The sequence below is a fragment of the Thermobia domestica genome, chromosome 6 (assembly GCF_964235325.1).
Source record: "Thermobia domestica chromosome 6, izTheDome1.hap1.1, whole genome shotgun sequence".
In the NCBI taxonomy this organism is placed as follows: domain Eukaryota; kingdom Metazoa; phylum Arthropoda; class Insecta; order Zygentoma; family Lepismatidae; genus Thermobia; species Thermobia domestica.
Window position 1 is genome coordinate 24,690,604 of NC_137459.1, and position 18,732 is coordinate 24,709,335.

The 18,732-nt window shown below is 37.8% G+C and overlaps 2 protein-coding genes across 9 annotated transcripts in view; both read right to left on the minus strand.

The window, feature by feature from the left end:
• The window catches only part of dop (microtubule-associated serine/threonine (MAST) protein kinase dop), a 1,172,801-nt gene that overhangs the window by 317,745 nt on the left and 836,324 nt on the right, over positions 1-18,732 (minus strand). The gene's annotated exons all lie outside the window — the stretch shown is intronic.
• On the minus strand, positions 9,654-11,604 carry LOC145687893 (uncharacterized protein F54H12.2-like). Its single transcript, XM_081761431.1, has 2 exons — positions 10,377-11,604; positions 9,654-9,813 (listed from the first exon to the last, which is right to left on the minus strand). Exon 1 carries the CDS (start codon positions 11,324-11,326, stop codon positions 10,385-10,387), a length of 942 nt encoding a protein of 313 aa, XP_081617557.1. The 5' UTR covers positions 11,327-11,604; the 3' UTR covers positions 9,654-9,813; positions 10,377-10,384.

The following is an 18,732-nucleotide window of genomic DNA, read 5'->3' on the forward strand; positions in this document are numbered from 1 at the left end:
AATATTTTCACAGTTAAAAGTCAATGAAACGAAATTTCTAGAGTTTTACGTCTCACGATTATGTCATGTAGTCTGCAGCAGACGGATGATTAATGGACATGAATTATGATACTTGGTGGAAAGAGAATGTAGGAGGAAACGGGCGAGCCCAGGAAAATGCACGAACACTATTTTCTCACCACAAACTCATTTGACTTGGGATCGAACCAGGGATCCTCAGCACCAGAACTGACCGCACTACCCAAGGCGCCGATTTCTCTGTAAATTTGAGGGGGCCCATTCAGATGAAGAAGGTATATATGTAAGGATTTTAAGACAAATTGCAAACTATGTCAAATATTGTATATTCATAAATACAATAGGGGGCCACATGAGCTTTGGGGGCCTTGCCCCCAGGATCGTCGCCCTTGGCACTACCCTCAGTTAAAAGTTGAAGTCCCGAATCACGTATACTCATATGGCCAGCTGCATATTTATATTTTATTTATTTAACAATCACCAGATACAGCTCAGAGGCCATTTTATACTGGATATCTAACAACAACAATAACAATGCTAAGGATTTGGGAAGGTATTGGCCACTGCCTCTCTAGTAGATACCATCCCGGCATTTGCCTGGTAGGACTGAGGAAAACTGGAAACCCCAGTCACGATAGTCGGCAGTGGGAATCGAACCGACAACCTATCAACTGCAAAGCCAATTCTCTACCATTTGAACTAATTCGCTCGGTAAGAAAGTGGGGGGAAACGGGAGAACCCCGAAAAACCCACGCACACGGTGTTTGCCCACCACAAAGATCAATTCGTGCGAGCGGAAATCGAACCAAGGACCTCATGAATAGGGTGACCAGATTCTGACAAGCAATAAGTAGGGCACAAATATGTATGATGGTTTACTGCATCGGCAATACACATGTCCTTATTTCATTTATTTAACTTTAAGTTAATCATTCGTTTTTTTTTTGTTTTGTTTTTTAAAGAAAAGTACTGAAAAAAAGTATTGAATGAATTTAAAACAACTCCAAATGTTTTGATGAATGACAAAGTGGTTTATTTTTATGAACGTACAGTGAAATTTCGTGTAGGATTAAGGATTTTTTTAAAATCTATTTTCGGAGCGTGGAATTATTTTAAGGAATGAGAAAATATTTAAACAGGCAGGAGGGATCTTCTACTTCACTTGGTTTGCATCACTGTCGTAAGTTGAAAAATACACCTTTCCTACCTTGCCGGTATCTCGACAAGCCCTTCTCAGTAAAAACAATGTATTGCAAAACAGTAGTTTGTAGATTGTTCTCCTTCTCTAATATTTTGAGGAATATTAAAGAACACAGCGGTTCATCGTTCAGCAAAAAGAGTGCCTGTAATTCAAATTGTAGTGAATAAAGAATAAAACACTAAAATATTGCAAATAAAGTAACTCAGGACATTTCGCAGGACAGCTCTTTGAAAAACAGTACTGTACTGCGAAAATCAGTACGTCTGGTGACCCTACCCATGAACCAGAGGTGAACGCTCTACCACTGTACCACCGCTGCCACTCAAATATACATGCAGTTTTATTCCTGATATGCATGTACAGTCTTGTCCAAAATGATTGTGGCATGTCTATAAATATGTTGTTGTAGGAATATAATTTGATAACGATTTCGCCCAGTATTTCTTATAATGTTAGTATGTGTATAATCGGCAAAGACATGCATGTGGCAAAGATCATGTCAAAAGAGCAGTAAATAAGAACAATAAAACGAAAATACAACTTTCTTGTCCATTTAGCAACATTTTGTTTTACTCATTCTAATTTTCGTATTTATAATTGTTTTCCTATGAAATTTACCACAAATATACATTTCCCGATTACACACAGAGTAACAGTATTAAAAAATACCCTGCAAAATCACTATTAAACAATATTCCCACAACAAGACAGTTATAGATATGCAACAATTATTTTGGGCATGACTGTAAACAATTTTATTAAATTGTCACTTAGCCATCACTGGTCTAAGTTATCGAAGAACCTTAAACCTGAAAAAGTTTCACTTCATCATCAGAAAAATAAGAACTAGAAATTTCAAAGGTAAAACATTTTCTTAGTCTATTGATGTAGTGCCAAGGTCTAATGCGTTGAAGCAAACATGAAATTAGAAAAAAAAAGTAGTAATGCTGGAGAAGCAAAAATCGTGATGACATTTCTTGGTCCGAGCTGGCAACACTTGCTCTCATGGCCACATCAGATAGATTAGCCAGCTTTACATACGTCTCTCCAGCTGTGACGTATATGAGTACAGGTTTTCTCATCAGCGAGGTATATATATATATATATATATATATATATATATATATATATATATATATATATATATATATATATATATATATATATATATATATAAAGTATCAGAAGATTACTTCAATTCTTCGCGAAATTTCATAAGAAGATAATAACAGGGAAAACAATTTCCCACTAGAATACAAAAGAAAAACGTATCTTTCAGTATCTACTGTTAACTCTTGAAATACCATAGTTATATGCAAGACTACGTAGTTACATGCACTGTTACGGGCGCATAAGTTTTCTTTACACAACTGTTTAACTAGCTACATATGACAGAGCTCGTAAAGGTAAGCCCCAGTTGGTATCATGCTACTTACAAATTTACTTAGGAATAATTTCTAATGTGCCGTGCACACATATATTGTAGTGTGATTCTCAGACTTAAATACAAACAAATCTCCTCTAAGGCACGAATAAAAACGGGTCGCTCTAAATTCTATTCTTTTTATGTTGCAGAAATCAAATACTAATATTACAATTTATCCAGCGACGCAACTAGGCTAGTTATCCCCTGGGGCAAGTACTCGCCTTAGTGAACCCCCCTCCAACCAACCAAACCTAAACGCTCCCTGACTACATTTGATATTGGCATCACGCAGTGATTCTCCTATTCCAGTTTTTCTTGAAATGGTATGGCTTAATTTCAAAACTGAAATAAGTAATTTAATTTTTTAGTGCAACATAAAACACTTAACTATAGAGGTAACCAGGAAAGCTCTGTCAATTTTCGAGGAGGTCTGTGTTCAATTGGTCCTCACACCGACAGTTGAATGCGAACGGAGATAAGAAAGTAAGTTGTTGGTGTGGGTATATCCAACATACTTCCTAGTTGTGGCAGTTCAGTTGCACCATGAACGTGCGTAAGGACAGAGTAAACATGGGACCTCCACAGAGCGTCATAAGGGCGTGTATGCTGTACGAGTTCAAACTGGGGTCAAACTACGCTGCAGTGGGGTAGAAGATATGCCAGGCCTTTGGTCAGGATGTCGTGTCTACGCGGACAATGCAGTGGTGGTTTAACAAGTTTAACGACGGTAACGAAACACTCAAGGACGCACCATGTGCCGGAAGACCAACTCGTGTACAAAATGAAGATCTTCAGGCACCAATTGGGGCGAACAGTGGCCAGAGATGTGAGGAACTGGGACTACAATTCAGTGTGAGTGGACAAACCATTCGGCGGCACCTCCATTAACTTGGGAAGCACTACAAGATGGGTCGATGTGTTCCACATGATTTCACTCCGGACCAGAAGGCAACACGAGGAGACACCTGTGTTTCTTTACAGTCTCGTTCTAGAAAAGAGTCGTTTTTGGACAGACTGTTGACATGTGACGAGAAGTAGGTCCTGTACGAAGCTCCACGGCGCCGTCATCATTAGTTAGCATCCCATGAACCGGTTCCAAAACAGCCGAAGCCAGCACTGCACCACAAGAAAGTTCCCTTGTGTGTTTGGTGGGCTGCTTGCGGTGTCGTGCATCAAGAACTGCCACCAACTGGTCAGAGCATCAATGCAACTGTGTACTGTACGCAATTGAGCCGCGTGCACGAAACACAGAACTCTGGAGTCAGCACTTCTGAATCGCAAACAGGCTCTCCTGTTACACGACAGCGCTAAGCCCCTCGTGGCTAGAATAACCCGGGATACCCTTGGATGAGAAAAGCTATTGTATCTACCATACTCCCGGATAATGCACCGTCCGATTGTCACCCGTTCCATTCCTTGGACAATCAATCTAGAGGACGCTAGTTGAAATCCCTAACAGAGATACAAAATGCACTTGATACATTCTACGCTTTAGGGCAACCAAGTTCTACCGCAATGAAATGCATAACCTTCCAGAACATTGGCAGCAGGTCGTCGATGCCGGTGGGGACTATTTTTGATCTGAGAGTAGCATGCTTGACATATTCTTATAGTCTTACCATAGTAAATGCAAACTACTATGTTTTGTGTGTGTGTTATATCGGGATGTGCATATGTGTTGAATGACTGAATAACTGTTAAATGACTGTCATAATTGAATATACTATTTTAAAGCATTAATCAAGCTGTTGTCTCGAGTATTATACTCGAACACTTTGCAAATTTCTTAAATTGATGTAAGTTAAATAAATAAATAAAAAGCTGGAAGTAAAAACTTAACTTTGCTGGTTCTTTCTGTTGCAAAGATTTTTACAATGTCCTCAAAATAAAGTTTTGAAGCTAACTTAAGATCTATGATAATGACCCTAAGGTTGGGGAGTCGTTCTTGTCCTGTTAAATTTTTCAGGTAATTTTTTTATGATCTTTGGGTTGCTAAAACTCCTTTCCTTGCCTTATGGCGAAAATAAATATTTGCCCATTTTTGTGCGCCCCCAATTACAGTGAAACCTCCCTTAACGGACACCTCTCAATAACGGACACCTCTATAATACGGACAGAGTTTTTTGTCCCGGCAAATTTATATGTTCTCTTATGGAACAAAACCCTCCCTTTAACGGACACTCTCAGATACGGACGCGGACAGTCCTTTTTTCCCCCCAAACTTTCAATAACCTCTTCATAACGGACAGGAATTATTCTCGGTTCCGCAATATATTACAGTAGACAGAAAAGTCTTTTCCCCACAAGTGTATCTATCATGAGTCTAGACCTGGTGAGCCATCAAACACAACAGCTTCAAGTTAAACTTGAAATTCTTCTTTGTTTATGCCCGCAATAAACTGCTTTCTGATGGAAATCCTAGAAAACCTTCAATAAGTAATAACACTCATGGAGGTCAATCGTAAGGACAAGAATTCTATGCAAAAAATCTTCCCTTTCCTAACAAATTTAGTTCTTTTTCATCTGGGCCTTGCATCTTTCCCGACAATTTCTTAAATATCAAAATATTGTTTGTTGATAACATTTTCAACCAACAACATTTCCTCTCTTACTTTTTTGGAGAAGTAACATCTTTCTTTTACTTATGATACTGGAAATAGTCTAGGTTTGGGGTTCTCCCGGCTTTTTTTCTCTTTCACTAAGAAGATATTCTTTGTGATTGGGACTGGGTCAATAAACATATGCACTTCCAATAACTTGCCTTTTCATCCATTCCGCCAAAGAACGAATATATTAACACATTTCCCAGTAATAATATCATTTAACAGAAATGAATTTCTCCTTCATCCCTCCCAGTAATTCAAATACGTACTGAATAGAGTATTTTCATATTGAATTTTACGTATCTATGCTCATACATAATGTATTTACTTTATATTACTGTATACAATTACCATTGTGAGAAATTAAATTTCTGTAACCTCTCTGTAACGGACACCTCTCAATAGCGGACAAAAATTCATGTCCCATTGGTGTCCGTTATTCAGAGGTTTCACTGTAGATGCCCGGAGCACAAGCCTATTTTGCCTTCCCTTAGTTACATCACTGAGTTTATCCACATAACTTTCTACGAAGTACAAAATCTTTCTGAGTAAACTAGATAATGTGTTAGAGATGGTCTTGCATTTGTGTCTCGGTCCCAAACTTAGGCACACGAAGTTCACACCGATATTACATGCCGTTTGGCTAGTCCAAAAACTATTACGGATAATTTAGGATTGACTGTGTATATTTTTTTTTTAAACTGTATCCATTTTTAATAGATTCACCTGTGAAGGAAAGACTTTATTTTGATACTGACCTAAAATAATGGATTTCGCCATAGATGAGTAACGTGCAGTAATAAAATTTTTATCTTCATGCCGTAAAAAATGTGTTGATATTCGTCGGCTGTTGAAGAATGTTTACGAGGACGATGCACTCGCTGACCGTACGTGAGGAAGTCCGTATGTGAATTTATAAGGTTAGGTGGTCAACTAAAGATCTGCAAAAGTCAGGAAGCCCAATTTGTGTAAACCACTGCGGAATACATTGCTCGTGTTGAGGCGTGATTATGAAGGACGTAAGACTATTTGTTCAGGGGATCTGCAGTTACAAGATTTATTGCATCGTGAAAACAATACTTGCAGACCAACTGAAGCTGAGGTCAGTTCATGTTAAGTTCCTCGACAGCTGGATGAAGAGGTCACCTGGATAAAAATGAGGATTTCACAGGATAAGTGTATCGAAGCGGTCCTTCATGCACCCTGCTCTCCTGATCTAGCCCCAGTGACATCTGTTTTGGAAACTGAAACAGTGAGCTCTCTCCTGGCTAAGCGGCTAGCATACGCGTCTTTTTCGTGGAAGACCCAGGTTCGATTCCCAGTGGAATTATTTGGCGGTAAGGATTTCTTGAGGTGTAAAAAAACATGAAAATCGTTCGGAGGAAGATCTGGTCTACACGGCGGGTGACAACCAATCATCTGCAATCGTTCCGCCTAGGAATGCGCACGAGACAAGTTTTGTGGCTGTCTCGTCTCGAAAATGTACTGTAAAAGTGATGTCTCGACTTGAATGTTGTCAGGAAAATCCTGTCTCGACTCGTCTCGTGCGCATCCCAAGTTCCGCAGAGACTTGTTTGATGTCGGAATTGCGACAAAATATTTGTCTTGCAAAAATAACTTTGAACCGATATATTATTTGACCTGTTTGCTATTTAAATTTTTTGAGCTCCAATGTCACTCTATTTGGTGATGGGCGTGGTCGAATTTTCATAGATCAAAATGCATTTTCTTTAAATAAACAGTATTGTGATCCCCATGTCTATCGAAAACTATCCACGTGATTGGATGTTTTGTTTAAGCATTTTCTCGAAATAAAACCTTTTGAAAAAAGAAATCAGATTCTCAATATCTTATAATTCGTCCTTATTTAACCGAAGTAAACTCATACTATGATCATAGTATTCGACATTAAGGTGCATTGGATCCGCAGCCTCACTTGTGCTATTACTATTGTGTAGGCCTCCAAGATCTCGATGTTCGTGAAACTGCAGCGTTAATAATTTGTTAGTTTTCGTAGTGATTTGAAATATGTAATAATAATTCGAAATAAGTGCCATAAAAAACATTACGTTAGGTTGGCAACGCTATTCATCTTGTGGTATTGCAGACTATGTCAAACAATGTTCCCCTTTTGATATCTGCATCATAGAAAATTTCAGCGTCTTTTTTAGTTTAAAAGTTACAATGCCAATTTAATTCTTTATTCAGAGGTCGCGGTGGCTCAATGGCAGAGCGTTCACCTCTAGTGCATGGGGTCTCTGGTTCGATCCCAGCTCCTGCAAAGTGAACTTTGTGGTGGACAAACAACGTGTGTGTGGGTTTCCTCGGAGTTCTTCCGTTTCTACCCACTTTCTTCATTCCACCATTTCATTCATTTCTCATCACCGTCTCCTTTCGCCTAGCGGCATAATCGTGGGACGTAAAACTCCATGATTTCATTTATTTCATTTCAATTCTTTATTAGTTTAACGTTGGTGAATACTTCAAATGATATGCCCGTAGCGAAACTCCTTCTATAAAACATGTTACGTGAATACCGCGGGATTCTGAAACATGTATTTTTGGATACCACACACACTAATGCCTAGTCAAGTCTTGACCCGACTACGGTGTAGATCCCATAGTATTGGAGCTATGGATCTTTCATTTTTCCATGGATTTCGGCAGCCTATAACTCCGATATGACGGATTTCTGCATGCAGGTTGGTCTATACTTTTTTGTCTTATCCTCCCAGACGTTGTCGGTGTTGTTTTGAAACACCCAGTAGTAGTGGTCGACGTTGGTCTCACTTTGGACTTTGACCCCGACATTTGTGACGTCATAGGTCAAAGGTCAATGACCTTGGCCCGGGGTCAATGACCTAGGGGTACCTAGGACCACCCCCATCTAAATTTTGGCAGGGGTACCATGGCCCACCCCCTAAATTTTGGCAGGGGTACATAGGACCACCCCCCTTAAATTTCGGAAATTGCCAAATCTAAAAATTTGGTATGGTAGCCTAGGACCATAGTATGTACCTCTATCAGTATTCGGGGTCTATGTCGTTCCCTTTCATGGGTAAAAAATTGCCAAAAATTGAAATTTCGGGGTTTTTTTTACCTAATTTATCCCCTTGGATGAGGTGTTATTACCTTATATAGTTATATGTGCGTATACAGGGGTTCATTACCTTTCATAAGACATGGGTATATTTGTGCACCCCTTGAGAAATTTGGGAGGGGTACCTTGGCCCACCCCTTCAATTTTGGAAATTGCCCAATTTCAACATTTGGTATTATAGTACAGGACCCTAATATGTATTATGATAAATTTGGATGGTCCACCTCGTTTCCTTTTAGGGGTACCAAATTGCCAAAATATAAACGTAAGCAATACGTTGTACCACGTGTTTGGTTTTTGGCTCAATTTATCCCCTTTGATGAGATGTTATTACCTTATATGGTTATATGGTCATGTATAGGGGTCCATTACCTTTCATAAGACATGGGTATATTAATGCACCCCGGGAGGGGTACCATGGCCCACCCCTTAAATTTTGGAAATTGCCCAATTTCAACATTGGGTATTATAGTATTGGACCCTAACATGTATTATGATAAATTTGGGTGGTCCACCTCGTTCCCTTTTAGGGGTACAAAATTGCCAAATTTTAGTACAACCACATGTTTGGTTTTTTGGCTCATTTTATTCCCTTGGATGAGGTCCTATTACCTTATATGATTATATGGTCATGTATAGGGGTCCATTATCTATTATAAGACATGGGTACATTGGTGCACCCCGGGAGGGGTACCTTGGTCCACCCCTTAAATTTTGGAAATTGCCCAATTTCAACATTTGGTATTATAGTACAGGACCTCAATATGTATCATGATAAATTTGGATGGTCCACATCGTTCCCTTTTAGGGGTACAAAAATTGCCAAAATATAAACGTTGTACCACGTGTTTGTTTTTTTGGTCCATTTTACCCCCTTTGATGAGATTCTATGATTACAGGGGTTCATTTCTTATCATAAGACATGGGCACCCTTCTTAAATTTTGGCAATGGGGGTCCACTGAAATTGTCCAATTGAAGCATAGTACAGGACCTCAATATGTTTCGGTGGTCCTATTACCAAATTTGTTTAGTACAACCACGTGTTCGGTTACTGACTCAATTAAGGTTATAAGGTATGGATGGGTATCCCCTTTCAATTTGGTAGGACCCTTCGGGTGTAGTACAGTCACGTGATCGATGATTTGGTTTTAATGCGCGACGAGGTCCCTGGTCAATGTTCTCTAGGAATTATTTGGAAACTTTGCACAGGGTTCTCGTCTTATATCGCACAGTTCTTTAGGAGAATCTGATAACGTTGTATATGGAATGGACAATAAAAACACATAAATAAGCATAAATTGTATTTTATTCATTTTTTCTGGTTTCTTCTTTTTCTTTCTTATTGACAATGTTTGTATATTGAGCTGGGTTTCTTCATTAGACTGCCTCCTCTTCTTGATTGCGATGATTTGTTTCCATGTTTTGCAGCATAGCACCCGTTTGCAAAGCTTCGTATTGTGAATTCTGTAAAAAAAGAACGAGGAAAAAGATGATTAGTATAGAAATAGATGATAAAACAAATACACTTACAATGATAAATATGATAAAATTACCTGGAAGGTATATTGCAACAGTCTACGATCATTAACCGTGGGTACTGTTGTGAACAAATATTGAATTTCACGCAGAGATTTTCCTTGGGCTTTACAACACAAATAAAAATAAGCATAATACCCACATACGGATGAACCAAGACTTTGCATTTGGCTATTATTATATTTATAGTACACACAATGAAGTTTTAAGAATGCAACATGTTGTGGTACATAAGGAGGAAGGCCATAGCTGTCAAAATATTCTCCAACACCGCGATGATCAATATAAATTGCAATCCAATGACTTCCTAGTTTTGTGGATGGATCTGTATTTACAATGATTGCCAGAGGAAGAGAAATCCGTGAGGGCAACTCATCGCTTGCAAATACCCCGGTAAAATGATTTCTGAATAATGGACTACCGTTTAAAGCACTAGCTAATTGTAATGTATTCAACATCGTGAATGGAAATGATACATAACGTATACGTACCTTGTAATTTAAAAGTCCAGGATAATGTTGCGCTGGTGGTCGATCTCTAGGAGTGAGGAAAACTCTCCATACACAATACAGTTTGCAGGTGCTGCTAATTTTTCTTGGAAATGAACTTCCAATCGGATGGTTCCATGTCGTTGTAAATTCCAATAGTGACAATCTCCAGCAGAAGAATCGGGAGTTAGGTCAAATACAAACAGTGTATATCCATTCTTGTAGTCGGCTCTTGAAATTGTATTTCCAGTATTGGTAAAATGTATGCCAGAGCCTGAGAACAATGTGTGGTACGATGAAATGTAGAGATTTTCTTCAAAGTTGGGTTGCAATGGTTTTGAAGGTACAGCTTTTCCATCCACGTACAATGTAAAGAAATTAATGTTTAGATGTTGAAATTCAAATGGATTGGTGGTAATAGTTCCACTGGATGCTTCATTCGATGTAAATCCTACAATAATACGATTTGGCAATGTTCCCATAAACAGGTTATCAATAGTTTTGGATTGTATATCCTTCGGGATGGTAAATGATTTCATTTGAACCCTTGTCAGAGGATACTTTGCCGGTGTAGATTGTAAAATTTTATTGTGTGCCAATTTGACACTAGGGCTGATGCTGACTTTTTTCACCTGCAACGATGCATCTAGAATATTGATTTTTGCACTGACACCACTTTCACCGGCCATGAGACAAAAGTTTGGCTTTGCAGGAATAAGTTTCACACGTAATTCCACTCCATGAATTAAAAATTTATCTTGATTAAAAATGTCACAATGAAGATGTCCAATCATATCGAATTTCATACTTTGTTTTGTCAGTTCATAGCGTTGTTGAAATCCTTTGTTCTCACTTGTGGTTGCGTTCATATGACCAGCCGTATCTTGAAACCACATTGCTGTTTGTAAATGTGTATTTTTAGCTCCATCACTATAATTGAGTAGTTTTTCCATGTACGAACGATATGGATGATTATGTGATGGAAATGAAATCAGTTTATTGTTCAAGTAGATTTGTACTTCACTAAACAAAGCATTTAGAAAATCATTGACAGGTGCAATTGCTTTATCCGTATTGATGAAGGAGGAACCATCTGGTTTCACAATTTGTGCTTGGATGTATAATAAGGTTTGTGGTAAATCAATATATTCATCACTGCTACCACTCACTACAAATTCTATTGGTGAATTTTCAGCTATTGAACTAATTGGTTTGTAGCCTATAATACGATTGTCCAGAACACTGGTTTGCGTGGGCAACGTTGAAAAAATGTCCAATTCACTTTTTACACATTCACAGGATTGATGATGTAAGAAAGCCATCGTTGAATTAATCAAAAATATCTGGTGACGATGCCAATGATCTCTTCTTCTTCTTATGTGATAATTTACGTCTCTTTGTAGGATTGATGGTGTTGTTGATCGTTGGAAGGTCAACCTCAAACTGAGAGCAGTCATCCCATTTTCGTTTATGATATCCACTTCCCAGCATAGTTTTCAACTTGTTTTTAGCTTTTTCTTGTAAATTCGATTTTGCCTTTTGCATACGTTGATGAAACGATTCTTCCAGCGGTTGATTCGAGATCACAACATCATTAATCATATTGGCACCTGATTTTAATAATTCTTTTCCCACAGTTTTAGCGCCTTGCTTCACAAGTGGTAACACTGAACGAAACAAGCCACCAAGGAAACTTCCAATGCCATGCCCTGCTTGATAGGGACTTCCCACATAGACGTTGCCGATACCGGATAACGCTTGTTTTTGGTAGTATTGCAAATACGGATCAGTCATGACGACGACGACGGAAATGTAGTTTTGTACACACCGTTCCAAAGGTGAATGGCATCCGATGACCTGTGCTATCCCTTATATCGATTTGTATTTGCTCAAAATTCATTTTTTCCACCGGAACATAATGTGCAGGATTAAAGATTTGTACTGCATGACTTCCAAAAGTATGATTCACAGGATCCATGTTGACAATTCGTAGCAAGGGTACCATTGTATCTCCAACAATGACAGATTCAATAATGTCACAATAGACGTACATTTGTGATGGTAAGCCTAATCGTACATCCGGTGTATATTGTCCCTTTTCCATATCTTTTAAATCACTTTTCGGGTCAAATCCAAGCATTAAACTAACACTTGGTGACAATTGTACAGAAGTATGGATTTCCTTTTTGGGATGTCTTATGAGGCATATATTATTAGTTGCGTCATGAGATATAAATAAATTGGTTTCTTTATGATGTATATTAATTGCATGAATAAGATCCCGTATATTGTTATAATAGCGTACAGGGATCGTTACAACCTTCCACGGTTCCTGATCATTACTACTTGATGATTTGTAATATATTTTATTGTTTTTACTGTTAATGTTCAGCAAAGAATGTGGATAATGAATCTCTACAATTGCCACATCCCATTTCTGGCGAAACTCTACACGTCGTTGTAATTTCGTAATATATGAAGTCAATGTATTTTCTGGAAAATAATCCATGGAACTATTACTGGGAAGTGTAACGTAAAAATCTTGATCAGGTTCCATTCTTCTTCTTCTTCAATGAAGTTGCAGGGATCCACGAATTGAATGAGGAAGGATATCCTTTCCACTGGACGAGATACTCCTTTCTGCGACCTTTTGTTCTTGTACGTAATATTTTATCGATGAGGAACGTCGAAGGGAGCGGTACTGGTTGTAATTCTTCTCTGTAGAAAACACCATCGATAAGTTGATGATTTAAATCCTCTAGTCGATACACTGGTGGGTTTCTTGGTACAATGGCTTTTACTCTGAATATTTCCCAAGTCCAGTTCTCGAGGTAACCCTTGTCAAAGATACGTTTTGTTTTACTTATACGAACAGTATCACCAACAGATAAATCCGTATCTTGTTTTGAACGTTGTAGCTTTTTGTCGTATAAGTTATGCCACACCTCCAGTAAATTGTCCTGAGAAACGTTTGCAGGTGCCATTTTAATACTGGAATGCCGACTTTCATTGTATGCTTTTACAAGTAAAGGCAATACTTTGATGTAATTGTATGTTTGATATTTGGTAAAGTATTTCCACATACGATGTTTCAATGTCTGATTAAATCTTTCTGCGATGCTGGCTTTAATATCTGGATCCTTTGTTGTAACATGATGCACGTTGTGTTTCCTGAGAAACTTTTGTACTGTCTTGTTGGTAAATTCAGTTCCTTGATCACTACGTAGTACAATTGGTTTCCTCTCCTGGAAAATCATTTCAAATGCATTCACTATATCCTCGGCACTTTTTGATTTTAGTGGTACAGCCCACCCGTACCGACTAAACACATCAATCACTGTAAGAATATAGCGGTAATTGTCATTATAGTTTTGAAGTGATTGTAAATCATTTAAATCACATTCCCATTGATCATCAATATTGTTGACAAGATAAAAATCTCTACGGAAACGACGACGTACAGGACGATGTAACGTGTAGGCAGGTTGTTTGTTTAACCAAAGTTTTATTTTGGCTAGAGGTATAGATTTTCCTGTGGCTTGCCATAATTTCTTTGCAGTAGAAAACGATGCAGGATGTGCTGGATTGTAATAAATGGATTTCAACTTTTTGTTCATGGTTTGTACGTTGACCATTGTGGAATGATACGTTTTCTTTTTGGTCGGACTTCTAAAACATCATCATCGTCTTCTTCTTCTTCTTCTTCTCCGGAAGAAAATAATTCAGGTGCCGGTTTTGGTGGTGCAGATCCTTCAGATGCTGTTGTACTATTATGCTTGACAATATAGTTTAATCTTCGTGGATTACCAATCAATTCTTGAGGTGTGTTTGACGATGCAAGGTAGTTGCAAAACAATTCCCAGCCTTGAGGATTAGAATGTTTCCTCGGTCGAGTCACATCGCACATTAAATCTACAATATTGGATCCATGTAGTTTATTATCGTTGATGTACACTGTTCCTTTATGATCCCACGTAATTGCGTCATCTTGTTTTAAACGACGGAATAGTAGTTCGGCTTTCTTACGATACATTTGTGGTATTGCGGCTAAAATTTCTTGTTTCGTGCTATCGTCAACATTCGGGACGTCACCATCAGGTTTCATTGATGTAATTGTAAGTGGTATTGGTTCTTCTTGTTTACGTATCACATAAAGATATTTCTGTAATATTCTATTGTACTGATTCCATTTTTCTTCATCACTTGGATACGATGTATTCAATATGGATTGCATTTCACGATCGAGATTAGATTCTCGATTTTCACTCACACGGGATGATGATGCATGCATTCGTTGAAGCATTTCTGGTGGCACTAAAACCATCTTCTTGCTATGTTCCATGATGTTTATTGTTTAAACAAAATACTGGATAACACACTTCCTACAATAGGTGCAAGTAATGCAGGTAAGAATCCTCCTTGTTGTACGGCTAAATGTTTCTTCTTTTTATCCAATGATTTTGTATTGTCTACGAGATAGCAGAGCGTGTTCTTGTAACGCTTTAATCTTGACTTCTGCGCACTTGTCAGTGGAACATTGCCTTTTAAGACATTATAACAACATTCACAAATACTATGAATTAATGAAGCGTCTGCATTGGCAATAATAGCTTTACGCAATCTTGGTTTAGCTTTGTGCAGAGCACGTAGCAGATCAGCGTGTTTCACTGTAGGAGACATCGTGACAGACTAAGTCATTCTTTTCACATGCACAATAATTTAAACATGTTTTGTTGGTACGTAAACATAATGATGCAAATCGTCGGGAAAAATATTTGTACGAAATCGCATTTCATCGGGTGTATCTTGTTTAAGATCCAGCAGTAAATAGCCATGTGGATTTCTTGTTGCGTCTGCATAACTTTCTTGTAGAAACAGTGGATGCTCAGGCATGATTTGATAACTCATATGCTTGATTTGTGACTTGTCACGTGGATTTTTAAACAACACCAAATACGAACAATTTAAACTCATATTTCTATTTGCTTTACTTTGATGAAATACATTTTGTGTTATAAAAATCACACTAATATTTCGATGATGTGATCCTTTTGTGAACATATCAACAATATCACTATTCACTTCTCGCATATGGTCATCAATAATAATCAAATGTGGTCCATCTTGAGGCTGAAAATCTTTCATTCGTGGAAGTCCTTCGTGAAATTCTACTGGAACCGGCATTGTTGCATACACGTCTTGCCATTCTGCATAATACCAGTATATCTTACGAAATTTTGCATTGATCATGGTTGGGAGATGTGACAGTAATCGCTTCACAAAATACGTTTTTCCACACCCACTAGGCCCTGCGAGAATACAGGTAAATGGATGTTTCCACTGTGTATCCATGATGAACACTAACACCTTGTTTCAAAAATGATGCGTATTTAAAGCGAGTACAACAATTCTTGCACTCACTGGTGTGAAAAGGAAAAATCCGTTCATGTGTTTATTGAATAGTTGAAAACCGTTTATTTGTTAATCGAATAGTTGAAAACCGTTTATTTGTTAATCGAATAGTTAAAAACCGGATAAAGTTTAACGGTTAACCGTGAAAGCTGATCACTGTTTGATTTAAATTCTATTTGAAAATTTTTCGTTTCAAATTTGTTTTGAAATTTTTGTTTAAAAATTTTTTTTTGTTTCAAAATTTTTGTTTCAAATTTTGTTTAAAAATTTTTTCGTTTCAAAATTTTTTTTTGTTTGTAAATTTATTGTTTCAAAATTTTTTGTTTGAAAATTTTTCGCTTCAAATTTTTTGTTGAAAATTTTTGTTTCGAAATTTTTGTTTTAAATTTTTCGTTTCAAATTTTTGTTTTGAAAAATTTTTAGTTTCAAGATTTTTGTTTAAAAGTTTTCGTTTCAATTTTTGTTTTGATTTTTTTTAGTTTGAAAAGTTGAAAAAAAAAGTTTTAAATGCCAAGAATCTTGTTCAAAGTTTCCACCTAATTCCTAGAGAACATTGACCAGGGACCTCGTCGCGCATTAAAACCAAATCATCGATCACGTGACTGTACTACACCCGAAGGGTCCTACCAAATTGAAAGGGGATACCCATCCATACCTTATAACCTTAATTGAGTCAGTAACCGAACACGTGGTTGTACTAAACAAATTTGGTAATAGGACCACCGAAACATATTGAGGTCTGTACTATGCTTCAATTGGACAATTTCAGTGGACCCCCATTGCCAAAATTTAAGAAGGGTGCCCATGTCTTATGATAAGAAATGAACCCCTGTAATCATAGAATCTCATCAAAGGGGATAAAATGGACCAAAAAAACAAACACGTGGTACAACGTTTATATTTTGGCAATTTTTGTACCCCTAAAAGGGAACGATGTGGACCATCCAAATTTATCATGATACATATTGAGGTCCTGTACTATAATACCAAATGTTGAAATTGGGCAATTTCCAAAATTTAAGGGGTGGACCAAGGTACCCCTCCCGGGGTGCACCAATGTACCCATGTCTTATAATAGATAATGGACCCCTATACATGACCATATAATCATATAAGGTAATAGGACCTCATCCAAGGGAATAAAATGAGCCAAAAAACCAAACATGTGGTTGTACTAAAATTTGGCAATTTTGTACCCCTAAAAGGGAACGAGGTGGACCACCCAAATTTATCATAATACATGTTAGGGTCCAATACTATAATACCCAATGTTGAAATTGGGCAATTTCCAAAATTTAAGGGGTGGGCCATGGTACCCCTCCCGGGGTGCATTAATATACCCATGTCTTATGAAAGGTAATGGACCCCTATACATGACCATATAACCATATAAGGTAATAACATCTCATCAAAGGGGATAAATTGAGCCAAAAACCAAACACGTGGTACAACGTATTGCTTACGTTTATATTTTGGCAATTTGGTACCCCTAAAAGGAAACGAGGTGGACCATCCAAATTTATCATAATACATATTAGGGTCCTGTACTATAATACCAAATGTTGAAATTGGGCAATTTCCAAAATTGAAGGGGTGGGCCAAGGTACCCCTCCCAAATTTCTCAAGGGGTGCACAAATATACCCATGTCTTATGAAAGGTAATGAACCCCTGTATACGCCCATATAACTATATAAGGTAATAACACCTCATCAAAGGGGATAAATTAGGTAAAAAAAAAACCGAAATTTCAATTTTTGGCAATTTTTTACCCATGAAAGGGAACGACATAGACCCCGAATACTGATAGAGGTACATACTATGGTCCTAGGCTACCACACCAAATTTTTAGATTTGGCAATTTCCAAAATTTAAGGGGGGTGGTCCTATGTACCCCTGCCAAAATTTAGGGGGTGGGCCAAGGTACCCCTGCCAAAATTTAGAGGGGGTGGTCCTAGGTACCCCTAGGTCATTGACCCCGGGCCAAGGTCATTGACCTTTGACCTATGACGTCACAAATGTCGGGGTCAAAGTCCAAAGTGAGACCAACGTCGACCACTACTACTCACCCTATATATTCTTGGTGTCCAATCTCTTGGTGTTAAAACAGACATAGATACCTCTGCTGGTTGAATGATATAAACATGACATACGAACAACGAACGAAAGAGGAACCAACCGAAAGAATATTGCCATTCCTTACACTTGATCTAAAAGTATGAGGAAAACTCTGCATGTCACATGCAACTCTACACTCAAAAGATTAAGTTTCAAGAAGTGCGATGAACGCACTCTAGTGTCAGTGTTTTCTGTCCTTTTATTGTTGATGATGTAAGATTCTTCGGAAACCATCTTTGGCTTAAACAAAAGCCACAAAACAAAACCAAGTGCTTCTTTGAAGTGAATCATTCTCCGTATTTACGATGACGCTGTTCCTCCAAGTATCCAATGAGCTTTCTTCAACTTATGTTGCACGAGATATGCATACTTTCGCAGGAGATAAACCCGAGAAGAATTTTAACTCAACAATTCTTACGCAAGCTGCATCCTCTTGCAAACAGTTCGTGTTAATTAGCTCATCCAATATATATATATATATATATATATATATATATAATCATTTTAAAAATAACAAAATGATGATAGATAGTGAAAACATCATTTGTGTGTGAAATCTAATCCGGGAATCCGTGAAGATTGAACTGCTTATTTCAAATACTTCGACACCGTATTCACTCGATGCTTCTGTTTGTTTCAAAGTTAGGAGGAAAAACTGTACTAAACCAGTAAATTGATCATACAGTTGGAAGAAAGAAAAAAAAATGTTTGAACAAACTATTGGGTCGATGCACAAATTCATGCGGTTTCCTTTTGGGTTGGCAACAATGCGGCGTGAAGCGATTGTCTATCGGTATTCCGTTGTTTTATAGTAGTTTGGAGTTCGTGTGT

Excerpts from the sequence above, each read along its gene's own strand:
- LOC145687893 (XM_081761431.1), bottom strand. The coding sequence starts at position 11,326 with ATGGAAAAACTACTCAATTATAGTGATGGAGCTAAAAATACACATTTA.